This window comes from Corvus hawaiiensis, chromosome 14, assembly GCF_020740725.1.
Source record: "Corvus hawaiiensis isolate bCorHaw1 chromosome 14, bCorHaw1.pri.cur, whole genome shotgun sequence".
NCBI classification, from domain to species: Eukaryota; Metazoa; Chordata; class Aves; order Passeriformes; family Corvidae; genus Corvus; species Corvus hawaiiensis.
The window spans coordinates 15,896,366-15,912,286 of record NC_063226.1 but is presented as its reverse complement, the minus strand read 5'-3'; the positions used below and the strand labels follow the sequence as shown (position 1 = coordinate 15,912,286).

Sequence of the window (15,921 nt, the reverse complement as noted above, 5' to 3'; positions counted from 1 at the left end):
TCTCTGCTTTGATGCTATCATCTAACCAGTCTACACTTGCCGGGTGTCTCCTAGCTAACAGCAGATTTTGTTTAGAAAAACTTTCCTGGGCCCTTTTACATAATTGCTGTCTATTTTCTCTGTATAACCTTTAGAAGGACCCTTCTTTTCAATTCAAACAAACATCTTTTTAAGAGTACTGTTGCGTTTTTTTAAGGAAACAAAGAGTTGTTTCCTTAAAAGAGTTTGCATTGATCTTAATGTCTCCGTCCCTGCCCTCCTGAAAAAAAAGGTAATTTTTTTCCTTCCTAGTTGTTGTTCAGCTGGGACCGATTTCTGGGTTAGACTATTCTGATCTGCAGAAATAACAGTGGGACCAAAAAAGAGTGAGAATGCAACCAGCAGCTCGACGAATTTGGGTCACACAGAGAATCCGCTAATCCAACAGCCCAGCGAGCAGAGAGATAAACCCAAACTCCTTTCGCGGTGACTCCATGACTACCTCTGTTTAGGATTAGCTGAGCCCCGGGCTGCTCCAGAGCTTTATACCTGCAGCATCGCACATCTTAAGCATCGCTGTGACACTGTCACCCGGAGGCAGACGCTGCGCTCCGAGATGGGTCCGTCACCAGCACTGTCACCTAGCGCCGGGCTCGAGCGGCCCTACCTGCGGGTACCGGTGCGGGACCGGCCCCATCGCGAGCGGGGGGAGCAGGAGCAGGGGGGCCGGAGGCGGACAGAGCCCAGGGTGGGGTCCGGGAGAAGAAGGGGGGACAAGGATCGTCTGCGGCCCGGCCCTGATGCACAAGCTGGCACCCCGCCATCCGCTGCGGAGTCGGGGTGCTCTGCGCAGGGTGGAGCCCGAAGGACGCAGCCCCCTCCCCGAGGCGATCCCCGCGGGTGCATCCTCCCAGCTGGGGCCCCTCCTCGGGCCGCATCTCTCCGGCCCCGTGAGCCCTCCCGGGGCAGGCTCCGTGCAGCCGGGGGAGGATCCAGCCCGAGAAGCCCCCACGGCGGCGGGGCCGCAACCCCTGCATCCCTCGGGAGCAGCATCCCGCGGGGTGCCCCTGACCGGGGGGGGGGGGGGGGTCCGCCGTTCCTGGGCCGGGCCCGGCGCCGCGATCATGCGCACACCGCGCCGCGCCCCCCGGGCCCCGCTCTCCCCCCGGGCCGCCCCCTCCCGCCGCCGCCCCGCCGTGCCCGGCCCAGGCCGCCCTACCTGCGCCCAGCAGCGCGGCGAAGGCCAGCAGCAGCCCCAGGAGGCGGCGGCCGGCCATGGCGCGGCGGGGCTGCGTCTGCCGCGGGCTCGGCTCCCGTCTCCGCCGGGGCGGGACGCGGCCGTGAGGGGCGGGCGCTCCGCGCCACCGCCCCCCGCCCTCCGCGCCGGGCCGCGCCCCCGCCCCGGCCCCACACAGGGGAGAGGGCGGCTGAGGGGAGACCCCGCGGCCCCCGGGGGATGGCCGAGCCCCGGTACCTGCCGGCCTCTTCCTCTCGGCGAAAATGCGGCCCCGGCGCGCATCCTTCCGCCGGGCGGGAGCGGGGCTGTCTCCGGCGGCAGCCGCACATCTGCTCACCCGAGCGGGGAGATCCGGGCGGCAAACAGCGATGGGGAGACGCGCAGGGAAGCGGGGAAGGGTTGGGACTGCTGCTGCCGGACCCCACCGTCCATCACCCCCCGGGAGCAGCACCTCGCGTCTGGGGGAGCCCGGAGGCAGCAGCCGGGGGGCAGGGACAGCCCCGCGTGGCCGCGGGCACGACCTCCGGCGCTGGGACAGCCGCGTATTCCAGCTGGGAGGCCGCAGAGGTGCTGGCGTGGGGCGGTGGTGCGGGCCTGGGGGCTCTGCCCTGCTCCAGGGAAAGTACAGAAGTACAAAGGAAGGAGCTGCTGCAGTTTCACCCTTTAATGCCAAGTATTTAACGTGGAGGTTATGGAGCTATGGAATTGTTGGCTGGAAGCGACCTCTGGAGGTCTCCAGCCCAAAGGCCCCCTCGGAGCGGAACCCATGGACACCAGGTTACACGAGCCACAGCCACGTCTGAAAACCTCCAGGGCTGAAAGCTCTCCCACCTCCCTTAAGATGACCAGTGGCCGTGCTATCCCTCTACCTTGGGAAGAAGGTTCTCCTGGGTTCAGTCTGCCCCTCCCACTGACCCTTTAGCCATCACCCCCAGCTGTGTTGGCTCTGTCGTCTTAATAACAGCCCTTGAGTAGCTGTAAACGGCTGTTAGAGCTGCCCTCAGCCGCCTCCTCGGCAAGGCAAACAAGCTACCCCTTTGTGCACCGGGTGCTGGACCCTCTTCTCTCTGGCTCTTTTGAAGGGGGGTAGGGAATTGTTAATAACACGGTAACCATCTTCTTTGGGATATTTATATGTTGTTTTGCTACAGAAAAGGGGATGAGGATGCAGCCTATTTTTAGGAGGTATTTCTGAAGCTTTAATGGGGACTGAGAGCCTGAAGAAGTGTCTGGGACATCGTAGTCCCGTGTCACCTCACAGCAGCTGGTACACGCTGCTGTTCGCGGCTGCTCCAGCCGAGTGTCAGGACTGCCTTGGGTCCAGAAAGCCCTTTTTTGTCCTTGGTGAAAACATTACCTGAAAAGATAGTAGGCAAGCAGACCATGGGGGGTACCCGTCCTCTGTAGAAGCGCCTGGGTTGAAGGATGCGGTGGGATAACAGGGGCAGGGATGCTGTACTTCTGACTTTCATCTATGGCCACATAGCAAACTGCAGGCTCCAAAGTGCCTTTCCTTGCAGGGGCAAGGTCCCTCAAACCCACACTGGGTGCGTTTATGTGAGTTAGTGTAAGTTGGGCACGCTCGTGTCATCGGAGCTACAGACGCTTCTGTGCTGTGCAATTCTCTGCTACTACAGCAACTGAGGGGAGTGACGGGGGTCCCAGATACAGAGAGGCGGTGCTGGGGAAGATGCACTTCAGCTGCTACATACGGCCGTCTGTACATTGACAATATTGCCTCTCTCCCTGTTTATACAAAGAGAAATTCAGAATTACAGTCCCGTTCGTGTCAAACTAAAGGAAACTAGCAGGACAGCATTTGTACCTTCCCCGTCTGGTTCCCCAATAACCTCTCCGTGTGCTATTTGCATTTCAATGGCTTTCCAAGCCTCCGGTAATTGTTGGGGGAGGAGGCGGGTAAAAAGGCTATTATAATATTAGCGTTGGATCAGCTTTAGCGAGCCTGAAGGCATGAGAGAGCATCGTGCAGCTGATGCAACCCGTGACAGTATATTGTTTGCCGTTCTGTGTGAGCCTGGGGTGCGCACCGATGCCTGGGAGTTGATTCATAATTACAAAGAGATGTATGAATGTAGCTTTGAATGGGCAGGAAGGCAGCAGCAGTGCTGCACTCCGAAGCTGGAGGGAAACAGGGCGGTACGAACCAGGAATTCATATTGGAATCATGCATCTGGCTAAACTCCCTGGCATCCGAGGGTGCCATCCCTGTCTGGTCATGCCCAGCTGGAGCTGGAGCTGTGTGTGTCTTTAAGGAGGCCGAGCCCAAGGCAGCTGAAAAGCCTGGGGCCCGGCCAGCAAGTGACTCAGCATCGCCTGACCTGTGCCCGGGAGCCGAGGCTATTCTTGGTTCGGGCTGTGTTTAAGGCAGCTGAGCTTAAATGCTTCCAAATTGTACCACAGAGGATGCGTTGTGAGGCTGGAGCATAGCATGTTGTCCAGGGCTGCAGTGCCGTCTGCCCGTCGGATCGCTTTCCTCCGAGCTCGACGGAGCTGTGACCTTTCCCTTTTCTTCTCTTGAGCTAGATTAAAGCTGTAATCTTTAAATAGCGGGATAAACAGTCATCAGAAGAACTTTCAGTGGAAAAATATACTCACTTTCTATTATATTTTAACAGGTGTCAAGCTCAACTCTTCTTGCTGCCATTGAAAATCTGCTCCCTGGGCTTAGCAAGCTTTTTCGAACTGAGCAAAAATATGGAAAGGGGAAATGCTGATTGGGAAAGGGAATACTGGATCACACAAAAATCTGATTTAGAATATTTTTCTTCCTAAGTCTCTTCAAATAATTTAGCAGGCTCAGAACATGTAATGCATTAGATCTCAGAGCCCCTCACAGGCACCAATCAATTACCCTCGGTAAGTGATGGACACATAAAAAGCATCAATTTAGCTGCTACTGAAGTGCTGGTGTTTTAAAAGCAGAACGGGCTGTCATGTAGCAATGCACAGCCTTGCCACACAGTTATCTGGGATGGAAAATGAAAATACACAATTTAAAGCGAGTCATTTCAGAGGCTGAACTATGTGTCTACCTTAGTCTGTCTCCTGCCTGAGGTATTGTTTTATGGCACTATTTTCAAATACAACAATTCTTTTTTTAAGTAAAAGATTTGCTAATTTGGGGAGAGATTTTAAATTCTTTAATGAAGCTAGAATGCATCTGGCCAAATTTTCTAGATACCTTGTTTTCTAAAGTCCTTATTAAAGTTATGATCCATGTAGTTCCTTAAAAAAAAAAACAAAAAACAAACAAAAAAAAAAACCAAAAAGGCAAGCAGTAGTATGAGATGAGAGTTACGAGCAGCGCTCAGCCTGCACCACCCAGCAGCCCGCGGCTCCGGGACTCGGGGTACTCCCGGGCTCTTCAGTCACAGCTGCATCCCCGTGCAGAAGGAAGGAGTGGGTTTTGCTGGGCAATGGGCTGGCGGGTCGCCATGCTGCCGGCTCTGGTCCTGCGCCAGAGCTGACATCCAGCAGACTTTTCTCCTCCAGTGCCAGCAGCTGAGCGGAGGGAAGCGGCTCGGGGGCTTCGGGACCCGGTTCGCCCAGCCTGCGGCGTTCTGTGCTGGCTCCAGGGACTTGTCTGTTGGAAGTCACGGCTGAGTAGAGCTCCCTGTAAACAGCCTTACCTGCTCCTCTGCCTGCCAAGTGTCGAGTACTACTCGCTATAACCCTCTTCCCAGAGAGCCTCCAGTCTGTTTCCTTGCAGATCCGATGCATTGGGGAATATTTGTACAGGCTAATTTTAAAGTCTGTCAGTTCTCTGCCAACACTAGCTGTCTAGACTCCTGCTATAATCAAAGGTGAGAGGTAGGTTCCTAATTACAGTGAATCACACCCTAAAAGATCCCTTGTCTGTATGGAGAGCGCGGGCACCTTACATAGGTGATTAAAATGGGTCTGAATGTTCCCTGTTGTGTGCTGGCTCTGCCAGGTGACTGCAAACAAATGCCTCACCTTGTGTAAATCAAATGCTTCAGCCGCACTCTTAAAGGAGAAATGTTAGTAGTACTCAGATGGAAATTAACTGGAGAGTGCATTTATTTTTGGCCAGTCCCCTGGGAACACCTGCCAAGCATTTCCTCTCATTTCAAACCTGGCTGTTCCTGCTGAGAAAGTCTGATGGAGATTCAAGTCTGGGTCAAGGTGAGTGCCTGGCTCTTCATCAGCTGTCTGTGCCATTTAAAAGGGAAAGAGGAAAGGAAGCTAAGCAGCAGACTGGGTGTGAGGAGTGGTGTGCTCCTGCAGAAGCATGCAGGAATAAGAAGTGGACTGCTTGGGTATGGTTTATGTACTGATGAAATGCACCTGCTGGTTCCCAAGCATCCGTGTGCAGTTGTAGAATAAAAATGCTGAAGCATAAATTAAATGGAGAAAATTAATTCTGGCCTCATTCACTGCAGGATGACAGCCAATTGCTTAAACCAAGGGGTTTGTGCACCTGCTTGAAACCAGAGTGAGCAGCACAAGCCGTGGTCCCTGTGTGAAAGGTTTCTGAGAGTCATTAAAGCTGTTGTGTGGACAGGCTCAAGCATTGGTGATGGGGACCTCAGCATCAGGTGGACCAGGCTCTCCCCTTCTGTGGGAGCACAGCTGGAGTGGGCACAGGGATGTGGCTCACTGGGTGCCAAAGGGGAGCTGGTATGACCAGGCGCTCCTCTCCTGCTTCCCATCTCTGTGTGTCTGGGAGCGCTCTGGTCCGGAGCCAGGCACTGCTGGCTTTTGTCAGAATAACTGGTATCTTTGATGGAAGGATGCTGGGGCATTGGGGTCAATTCACATCTCCTGTGAGCGTCTTAGAAACTCACAAGTGTTCTCTGGATTCCTGAAAAGCAGACAAACCTGGTGTTTTCTTTTTTTTTTTTTTTTTTTATTTCCACCAGGGACAGAAATTGCTGGCTGAAAATCTGAGGCCTTAACCCAAAAAAAACATGTCTCAAGAAGCAGTGTAACTGCTCTGGCCAAGGTTTTTGTTTTTTCTTAGCCTACTCCAGAAGTCTGCAGAATCCAAAAGGGGCTACAGAGTGTAAGGTGACGTTCAGTGGATCAATGAACAGCTGTAAAAAAGCTTTTCTGCCTTTCCCAGCAGTTAATAACTTCATTGCACAGAACTTAGTTTTTCAGAAAGACCTCATGTGATTTTTGGCTGACTTAGGTGAGGACTGGTGAGGAATGTTCATAGTTACAAATGGGGAGAATTTTTTTTTTACGGGAAAAACCCCAAAACCCTCAGACAAACAAGCTTGCTTTCACCAAAGTCTTTGTTCCTGTTGCTGAGAGTGTGCACTATTACCTGAGGTAATAAAACAGTGCATAAAGCAGCTTTATTTGGACTGAGAAGTTTGGAAATTGGAGTGCAGAACAGGTAGTGTCAGGGCAATCAAAGTGTCTGTGTGGGATTTTTTCCCTCAGACTGGACAGGGGTGATTTATGTGCCTGGGTTGGTATAATGGCAAAGAGCAGGTACAACTCAGGGCTGACACTGCTTAGGAGAAAATTGTGTTTGTTGCCAAATTCTGGATGTTGGCTCTCGCAGAAGAGAGATGAGTCTGTCTTCTTGGCTCCTAAACCTAAGGGAGACTTAGCACAGCTAAATTATACATGTCCCTTGGGAAGGCTTTTGAGGCCAAAACCACTAAAAAACCCAGACTCTTTCATCTAAATACAGTCCTAGGAAATTACCATAGTCTCAATCCAATATGCACTCTCCCTTGGACAATGTTATCCCTCTTTTGTAAATAAGAGTTTGCTTGTTTACTCATCCTTCTATCTGTAATGGAAAAGTTCCATTGAGTATAATAGGAGTTATGTACCAAAAAGGAAACGAACATTTCTAAAACCCAGTAAGTTCTTAAGTTATTGCATGTGGGTTGTTTGTTTGGGTTTTCTTTAACCACACCACCGAATTTTGTAATTGGGCAGTGATTTTGTATCAAATATTGTTAGCAGTTCAAAGCCCTATTGAAAAGCACTCCTGTGTCAGGTTCTTTCTCTGTGAATCTTCTGTAAATGCGAGGGAGTTAAGAACCCCCACTGCTGGAGAGGGGAAGTTCTTCTCAGACCAGTGCACAATGTTCCCTTGCTGGGACCATTCTTCACCACAGTCTGGTGATCTCTACCACGTTAGCTGGATAGATATCAATCTGATGCTTTTAACTTAGTATTATGGGGATAATTTTCATCAAACTCTGGGGACAAATATTAAGTGCTGTTATGTGTGACTTAAAACTAGGAAAAATCGATAAAATTCAGGCCATTTTTCCATGGCTTCTGTTGTGCTTGGGCTGGTCTCCACCACACAGACTCTGTGACCTGACCCCTGCTTGTGGCCCTCGTGAGGACACGAGTGGAAGGGGTCACTCAACCTGCTCTTGAATGAGGTTATCTGCTGACAAACCTAGTTGTTTCTACTGCTGATGCCGTAGAGAGGATCTCCAGGTGCAGCAAAACTCCAGGGCTAGCAAAAAGCAGAGCTGGTGGGTGTTTAACTGTTGACTTAATGAACAGAGAAAAATCTGACACTATTTTGACATATGCCTGAAGTGATGGTGTCTTACACTCGTGCGCCTTTGAATTTTGTTCCTGTCATCATTTTAATTCTTTTCCCTCTTACTGTTGCTGTTAGTATAACAATTTCCTTCTCCCCTTCCCTCCCCCTATACACCTTAACATCTTCACGATTTTGGGGGAAGTTAGCAGCCTTGTTCTGCCCAGTCCTGGTCTGCACCTGGGCGGGATGTGTGCAGCAGTAACAAACCAGCTGAGATGCAAAAAGCCAACGCTCTCCAGCAGAGCGGGCTGACGCGTCAGGCAGCCCTCCAGCTGCTGGGAGGTGATTGCAAAGTATAAACCCTGCCCGTATTGGAGCACAGAATCACCTCCTTGCCAGCACAAGCCTTGGCAGAAAGCACGTGAGTGCACAGATGTATTCATGTCTAACACAATTCCACTGAAGTTTTGTCCTCTGCTTGTCAGTCCAGGTGCTCTCAGGCATAGAAAGGAATGGTGCTAAACATCTGACAATCAAAACAGACTCTTACTGCTGGATCATAATATAACAACCAGCTTTCGTGCCCAGACAGAATTCCCACTGATGTCAAAGGTTTTATTTCCACTGAGAAATTGGTAAGCACTGCAGATTTTGGAATATTATCAACATTAAAACAACAGTCTGGACTGTGTTTTCCCTGCTGTTGTCATGTGAAACACTTAGGGGTGACTATAAGTGTAAGTCTCTGTTACTCTTTCATTTTGTTCATTTGATGGCAGAATCGCTGTCTGCTCAGTTAATTAATTTCTCCTGCTGTGCTTGGGTCTTTCACACAACACTGGGGAAAAAAAGGTCTTCAAGAGTGAGACAATGTAGCACAAACCCACAAAGTTGTTAGAGGGACCCGGAGGAGGTGAGAGGTTTGGAAAGCCGGGTTTATTGTTTAAAAATGGTTTGTCCCGTGGAACACAAGTACGTGTGTCACTGCAGAGTCAGCGGTCAGAGCAGCTGAATGGCAGGAGTTTGCCTGACCTGCTTGGAAACCCATTATGAAATTCTGTGATAATTCACTATAAACAACTTCGTAAGTGATGGGGAAGCTGTTTCTCTCCCATTCAAAGCTGCCAGACCTTTTTACCACTGGGGTTAGATTTGTGCTGTCTCCTGCAGCTCCACTCTGGGAGCTCCACTGACTCCTTGGGCTCCATTCATTCCTCCTGTGGCCAGGCTCTGAGCTGTTCCTCACAGGTGAATAGCACTGATGATAATTAAGTTTACTTTCCCGCATCTTGAGCCAGCTGCAGAAGTGTAAATATTGTTACTGCTGTTTTACAGGTGAGGGGAAGGCGTGTGGGGAGGAATGTGATTAGTCTGGAGAGCTGAGCCCCGTGCTCTCGCTGTGAACTGAGCAGCTTGCACTGACAGGGAGGCCTGAGAGAGGCTGGAGAAAAAGACCCCCTGTGTTATTGCTGCTCTGTGAGAGGCTGAGGGGCCCAAAAATCATAGAATGGTTGGGGTTGGAAGGGATGTTTTAAAGATCATCTGCTTCAGCCCAAACATCAGGTTGTTCAGAGCCCATCCGACCCGACCTTGAATGTTTCCAGGAATGGGGCATTTACCACCTCTCTGGGCAACCTGTGCCAGTGTTTCACCACCCTCATTGTAAAAAAACTTTTCCTTGCATCTAGTTGAAGTCAACTCTTTTAGTTAAAACCATTATCCCTTGTCCTATCGCAACGGCCCCTGGTAAAATGTCCCCATCCTTCTTGTAGCCCCTTTAGGTACTGGAAGGTGCTTTAAGGTCTCCCTGGATCATTTTTCCTCTGATCATCTTCATGGCCCTCCTCTGGTCCTGTTCCAGCAGGTCCATGTCCTTCCTGTGCTGAGGACCCCAGAGCTGGACAGAGTGCTCCAGGTGCTGCTTTCTTCGCCCCGTGCAGAACACCACCAGCTTTGATTCGTGTGTCTTTTAAGATGTCGCATGTCTGGTGTTGTGGGCAGTGCACCAGAGCCCAGGCTGGTGGGGCTCTCCTAATGCTCTTTCCAGCTGTTAGACCCAACACTGACCACAATTCTTTCCTTCTCAGCATCTCTCCACGGCCTGGGACAGTGCTTGGCCCCTTGCTGCTGGTTGCATGAGGACTATAAAATGGTCTGTGTGTCTGGCATGTTCGTGTGTTGTGACTCCTTGGAAAAGCTCAGTGCTTTGAGCCTACTGTCTTCCAGATGCAACGTCTACCATGCCTGCTCCTCCCTGCTCCTCCCGGCAGAGCCAGTGCCGTCCCTGGTGGGAGTGTTTGCTACATCAAAGCCCGGTTTGTGCTGCGAGTGGATGATTTCTCTGGTATATTTACACTTGTAAAGGAAGATTTTTTTTTTCCCCTTGTAAATATCACGGCACTTCTGTTGCTTCTGTGCTGGCCCATCTGTGCACCATTTTCACTTGTACTGACTCATGTTCACAGAGTAGTAAGAACTGTCTATAACTGTTTTATTTTCTTAGTTAGAGTGGGCCCATTTTGCTTTCCTGGTTAGCTTGGAGGCAGATGAGTGCAGGGGTTTCTTTTTCCTGATTACATCTCTGGACTCTATCACATTGGTAAAAATTTTAATGAAGTAATTTTCACTTTTCTGTTCAGATTTTTCAAGACTTCTTATGTTTCAAGGGTTTGTTTTCTGCAGCCAAATGTGCTTTCTGACTGTTTTCTGCATGGCCAGAAATCACTGGGTGTGCACCCCCTTTAAATGTGGGTCCAACATCTTTAGCCTGTCATAAGGTTTCAACTTCAGATACTCCTGAAGAAGGAACCTTTAGGTTGTTCAGGCACGTTGCATTCAGCCCTCTTGCATTGTGCTGTGCTCTTTTTCATGAGTGATCACGTACTCATTTTCTCCACCTCTGTGTCATTGTAGAGTAGACCTCTGCAGAGACACTTCTGGCTGTTTTCAGAGTAGACTGAAGCTATTTACTGAACTGCTTTTGAACATTTTGACTTGTCTTTGCTGCTCCATGTGCACCCAGGGTTGTCTTCACTGCCTACAGGTCAGACCTTGCTCTGTGGTCAGGCTCATCACAGGCTCTTTTGAGTAGTTCCTTCCCCTGTGTTCACTGAGATGTAGTGTCTGTGTCCTGCTCAGCTTGACCTGTCTCCTGCTCTCTTCTGGCCTGGTACCTCAGAGAACCTGCAACCAAAGGGCACATTTGCAGTGAAAGCTCTACCAAGGCTTGTAGCTGCAGGAGTATCCTTGGTCTCTGTTGGATGGTGTGTGTGTCCCCTCACTGGAGTGTCTGGCACAGTGGGGCACCAGACTTGCTCAGCACTCAGGGTAGTCAAAGTTAAATATGTGTATGTGTGTGTGTATGTATATACATACCTATATATGTTTATATATATTTAAGTCTGAGGCTGAAAACAGCCAAATTATGATCCTTCTCTCCCCCTGACAATATGAAGAGACGTGTTTCACAACAGTCATGTCTGCCAGTATTTCAAGGTGCTGCTTTTAGAAGCATGGAGTTGTGAGAACATTTCAGTAAATTACAAAAAGATCATTTTAACAGGGGCAAAAGAGAGTCTTTTTCTTTAAATATATTCTTGGGAAAGACTCAAGCCATTTCAGCCAAAATGAAAGAGTTGAGCCTGAGGCTGAATCCAGCTGGAGAAATTTTCAGCCTAAACAATTAATTATAGATGAAGTTATGAGCAACCAAAACTGGAGTTTATACAACAGTCATGTGTAATTACAGCAGCGCTTTCAACTCTGGAACACTGGCCCCGGTGTCAGTGCAAATTCTTGGGTGAGTCTATCAGGAAGGACTTTCTTGCAGAGCTGTGATAAACCCCAGCTTGCTGTTCTGAGGGAAAGGGAGCAAGCATTCCACATCAGAAATAATCTGCTGCTGAAAGATGAATTAACTGGTGACTTTCAGAGCAGTGTCTTGTCTGTGTTTGGAGTTTACCCAGGGTCAGGTTGCACCAGGCTATTATGTTCCTGTTGCATGTGGGAGGTTGTAATGAAGAGGGAGCCTCCTGTGACAGGGAACAGCTCAGGCATGAGGAACTGGGATGGCAGAGATTAATGGGGCTACATCCTGCCAGCAGTATCTCCATCTGAGCAAGGCTTTCCTGGGGAACTGGAAGGCAACCTCCTGATGATGGGGGTTGTCTATTGTAAAAGAAGCTCCTTGCTTAGCAGGGAGAACACATCGAGACTGCAAGTGTGTCCTGAATGAATGATTCCTCATGGAGATGCTCATGCCACACACAGAAACACGTTTTAGAAGCACATGGGGAAATATTCTTGACTCTGGCTGCTAAATTGAGCTGCTTGTGAACCCTTTCAACAGTAGAGGTAGTGCTGACAAACAGTTATCTTTGGTGATGAAAGGAGTGCAGGTGAGAGGAAATTTTGTGGGAGGAGATCCTGCTCTGAATTTCTTGTGGAAACCATAATTATGTGATTCAGTGTAGAAAGGTATGAGGGTTTCCAGTGAAAGCTATGAAAAACGCTTAGGGAAGCAGCCTACAGATGAGGCTGCTCATTCAGACCTTATCTATTCATGTGGGAGCGTGGAAATCTTAGCACTCTGCCTTATCTCTTCTCCCCCGGGAGATCAGTGTTGAGAGAGTCTGACCTCTTGCTTACCATTTCAAATCAAACCTGGTGTAATAGTGGCTTTGGCCATGCAGTGCCTCAGTCACTTAATGAAATAATCTTTTTCCCTGCCCTTCTGGGTAGAAATATGTCTTGCCCAAATACCACTTAAGTGATACCTGGAGGATAGCTGTAACTGAGCAGAGCTGTGGCAGAAACATCCTCCCTTACTCCCTGCAGCCTCTGCCTGCAGGTGCAGAGCTTGGGATGTTCAAGGCATTGGAAATTTTTCTCTCTCACTGGGGCAGTTCCTATGTTGTTTTTGAAGAAAATCCCTGTTTTCCCTTGCTCCTGGGCTTCTGCAGTTCCCTGCAGGTTTAAATTAACTTTGAATCAATGTTGATTAAAAGCAGTCAGTGCAAGGAGAGTCTCAGATCTGGAATGGATGTTCTCCAAAAACAAGGACACCTCGGTGCCAGCACAGGGGTATTCATACAAACAGCTCTCAGCCAGAGCCGGCCAGAATCTGTTTTGCTTTCTCACACTTGGAGCTGGTATATTTTAAAGGATATCAAGCAGTAAATGTGGCAAAGGGGAAAAATTGTTACAGACTGTATTTGGCAGAAACCCAGCAAAGATAAAATACCATACGTTCTGTGCAATGAGCTCCTACATAAATGATTCATTCACTAGAACACAGCTGGGGTCAACATCTTCTATTTGAATAGCCCAAAGTTATGCAAATATTTTTATGTTGATTTTCTAGAAGAAGAAAAAAAAAAAGACAATATATTCTGTTCCAATAAGAAAAGCTCTTTATCTAAGCAACTTTTAAGAATCAAAATCCCTCAAGAACAGTGTCACCATGTTATACACATATACAGCAGCAAATGACAAGATATGCCCTAGAGATGCAAACTCTGAAAAGATTGCTTGTTTTCCTTTGTTTTGCCAGCCAAGTCTGTGTTACAAATTGTGTGTTGTGGAGATCACACTATTTCAAAATATCAAATTGCTAATTAAAGAAACTACTCAAGGAAACTTTCCAGTAGAACAATAAGAACAATATATGCTGTGGGATAATAGTAGTCACTATTTCTTTAATGAGTTTCTTGCCTAACCAGAATTTCTTACAATACATTCAGTGCAGCCATTCAGATTATTATGAATCACATGTGTATTATTTCTGATTCGATATTAACATAAAAACTTCTGATGAACCATAGTATTACAAAAACAGGTCTAGTGTATAGAATGGCAATATCATTCCTGCTGATAAAAGACTGGAAATGAAGGTCCTTATGCAGTAATACAATTTACTGTGTTAGTTTCTGCACTTAATTTGCAAAGGTGCTGAGAAACTACAGGTCCAACTGAAGCCGAGAAGGGCAGGGTGTCTCTGGATGGTCAGGTACGTCAGTCCACAGCCTGACCATTGCTCTGCAGTGCAGCATTGCTTTCTATGGGATCTAAGTCAGCAAAAGGTCATGGGAGGGAGAAACCTTTCTTGGTAGTCTTCTTGTACCGTGGTTGGTTGAGAGATCAACTGGAGATTTTCTTAAGCACTTATATTTTGCTATAGTGAATTAATTTAGCAATGTCATCCAAGGAGACAGTGTGTACAAGACCTGTGAGGTGATCCAGGTAGATCAAGTCAAGGAAAGAATAGTTTAGTTGTGTAGCAGAGATAAGAACAGAGAACATAAGAGACCTCTTAAATCCCTTCTTCCCCATTCTGTGAGAATATGGTGCTGAAAATACTCCTTTCAGGTTCTGAATACAAGTTGACATAATAAGGTGGATTTCCAAAAATATTCCAAGAAGCTGGATAGATTTTTCAGTGGCTTGTTGGTGGTATCTAGGTGCCTCATTTGGTATGCTTGAAATTCCTTCCTTCCTTCTAAAGAGCTTCTCTAGTGTCTATTTTATTTTCTCTGGTGAACAAGAATGACTCCTTGATCTTGGGTTTTGTATTTGCAAATAGCCATTCTTTGTATTCCCCTCAGATGAAGAGAGCAAACAAGCATTTAAAGCAAAGAATGCAAGAGCTTGCAAAGTATAAAAGTGAGCTTTTCGTCTTCATGTGTTTGGAGAGGTTACCAGGTATTAGATAAGTAGTCCTTGACGAGTCCTTGGTTTGAATCATGGTATCTGACCACACAGCCACATTCCACGTGTGGAATGGTTGTTCCCCATCTGCCTTAAAAATCTCTCTTGCAGCCTCTGAATGATTTAGCCTTTTCTTTATCATCATATGCAATGATAATAGTTGTGTTGGGATAATGGCTTTGGATGGTTCTCCCACAGCAGTTCCTCACCCTTACACTGGTTACCATGACTCTTCACTCACTGGAGCCAGACTTGGCTCTAGTGTATAATAGGCAAGCCAAAATCTCAGTCCAATCACTCTGCCCTGAACACTTCCAAAATGTGGGTGGGATGTAGATTCTCTCTACGGGGGAAATCATTAGTCAGTGTTTTAAGAAGCAAATAAATGTTGATGGTGGGACTGCTTCATCACAGAAGACAAATCAGGGAAGAAAGATGGAAAGGATCAAAGACGAGTATACTTGTCTGCCTGCATTGGAGCGATCTTTAGGTGGCTTCTCTCCTCTCAGTCTGGAAGGTAAAGTATTGGATCTGAGAGTTACTGGTCTGGGGAAGCTGTTGACACCTGGATGGTGGAAAGCACAGAGAGGAGAGGTTGGTGAAGGGCAGCAAGGGACCACAGAGTCCCTCCCCACTGCCGCTTGTTTTCCTTTGTTTGGTGGTGGCTGTTCCCACACCGCCTCAGATGCTCTCCCCTTTCCTGCCTTCCAGAGCGTTGCTCTTTGCATCTCAGTGGATTTATTCTCCTCCGTATCTAATTTTAATTAAAGCTCCTATCTCCCCCCACCACATAATCAGCTGAAGAAAAATGAGCTGGTAAGTCATTGTTTTTACCACTTTGGCGGCAAACAAATGTTATGTCTGGCACGCTCGGCACCAAGTCAGAAAATGAATCAGCAGCTGTTGTGACAGAAGCTTTTTCCTGAATGGGGAAACAGAGACAGAGAGAAAACAGGCCAGGGGGAGGTTTCTGCAGTGGGCACTGCCAGCCCCCCATCACCCTGAGGAATGTCTTTGCCCGTTGCTGGGGAAGGTGACCTGGCTGCTGGAGAGGCCCCGCCTCGCCCCTGGCATGGGGCCAGGAGGAGCTGTTTTGTGACTGGTGCTGGATGGGCTCTGATGCCCGTGGCTGTGCCTGGGAGGGGAGCAATGGGATGGGGTGGTTTAGAAAAAGCAAGAGGGACCCAAATCCTTGAAAGCCTTCCTGAAAGCCCCACCTCAGCCAGGCAGGCAGTGGGACTTCATACAGATGCATTGAACAAGAAACACCTATTTGTCCCTGGATGGCACTATGGCATGGTTTGTTTTGTGCCCATCCATGGGAAAAGGATGAATTACTTCTTTGTGTCTGGATGGACTTGGATCATATTGAATTGTTTTAAGCAATAACCTTGCATGTATTATACACAGCATGCTGTGAGCTGCAAGGTCTTGGAGGAGAGAGCGTTTTATGGTACCCCTGATCACCCTCACCCTTTTGCTTTATCTA

General features: G+C 48.4%; 1 protein-coding gene across 2 annotated transcripts in view; it reads right to left on the bottom strand.

Annotated features, from left to right (window-relative positions):
- CD99L2 (CD99 molecule like 2) overlaps positions 1–1,311 on the bottom strand; it is a 31,216-nt gene extending 29,905 nt beyond the window's left edge. Inside the window, exon 1 of one of the 2 annotated variants that reach the window (XM_048318712.1) lies at positions 1,199–1,311. In XM_048318712.1, the coding sequence (XP_048174669.1) occupies positions 1,199–1,256 (58 nt within the window). In that variant the 5' untranslated portion in view covers positions 1,257–1,311. The remainder of the gene's footprint in view (positions 1–1,198) is intronic. The other variant, XM_048318711.1, reaches the window with a different exon arrangement.
- Positions 1,312–15,921: the final 14,610 nt, after the last annotated feature.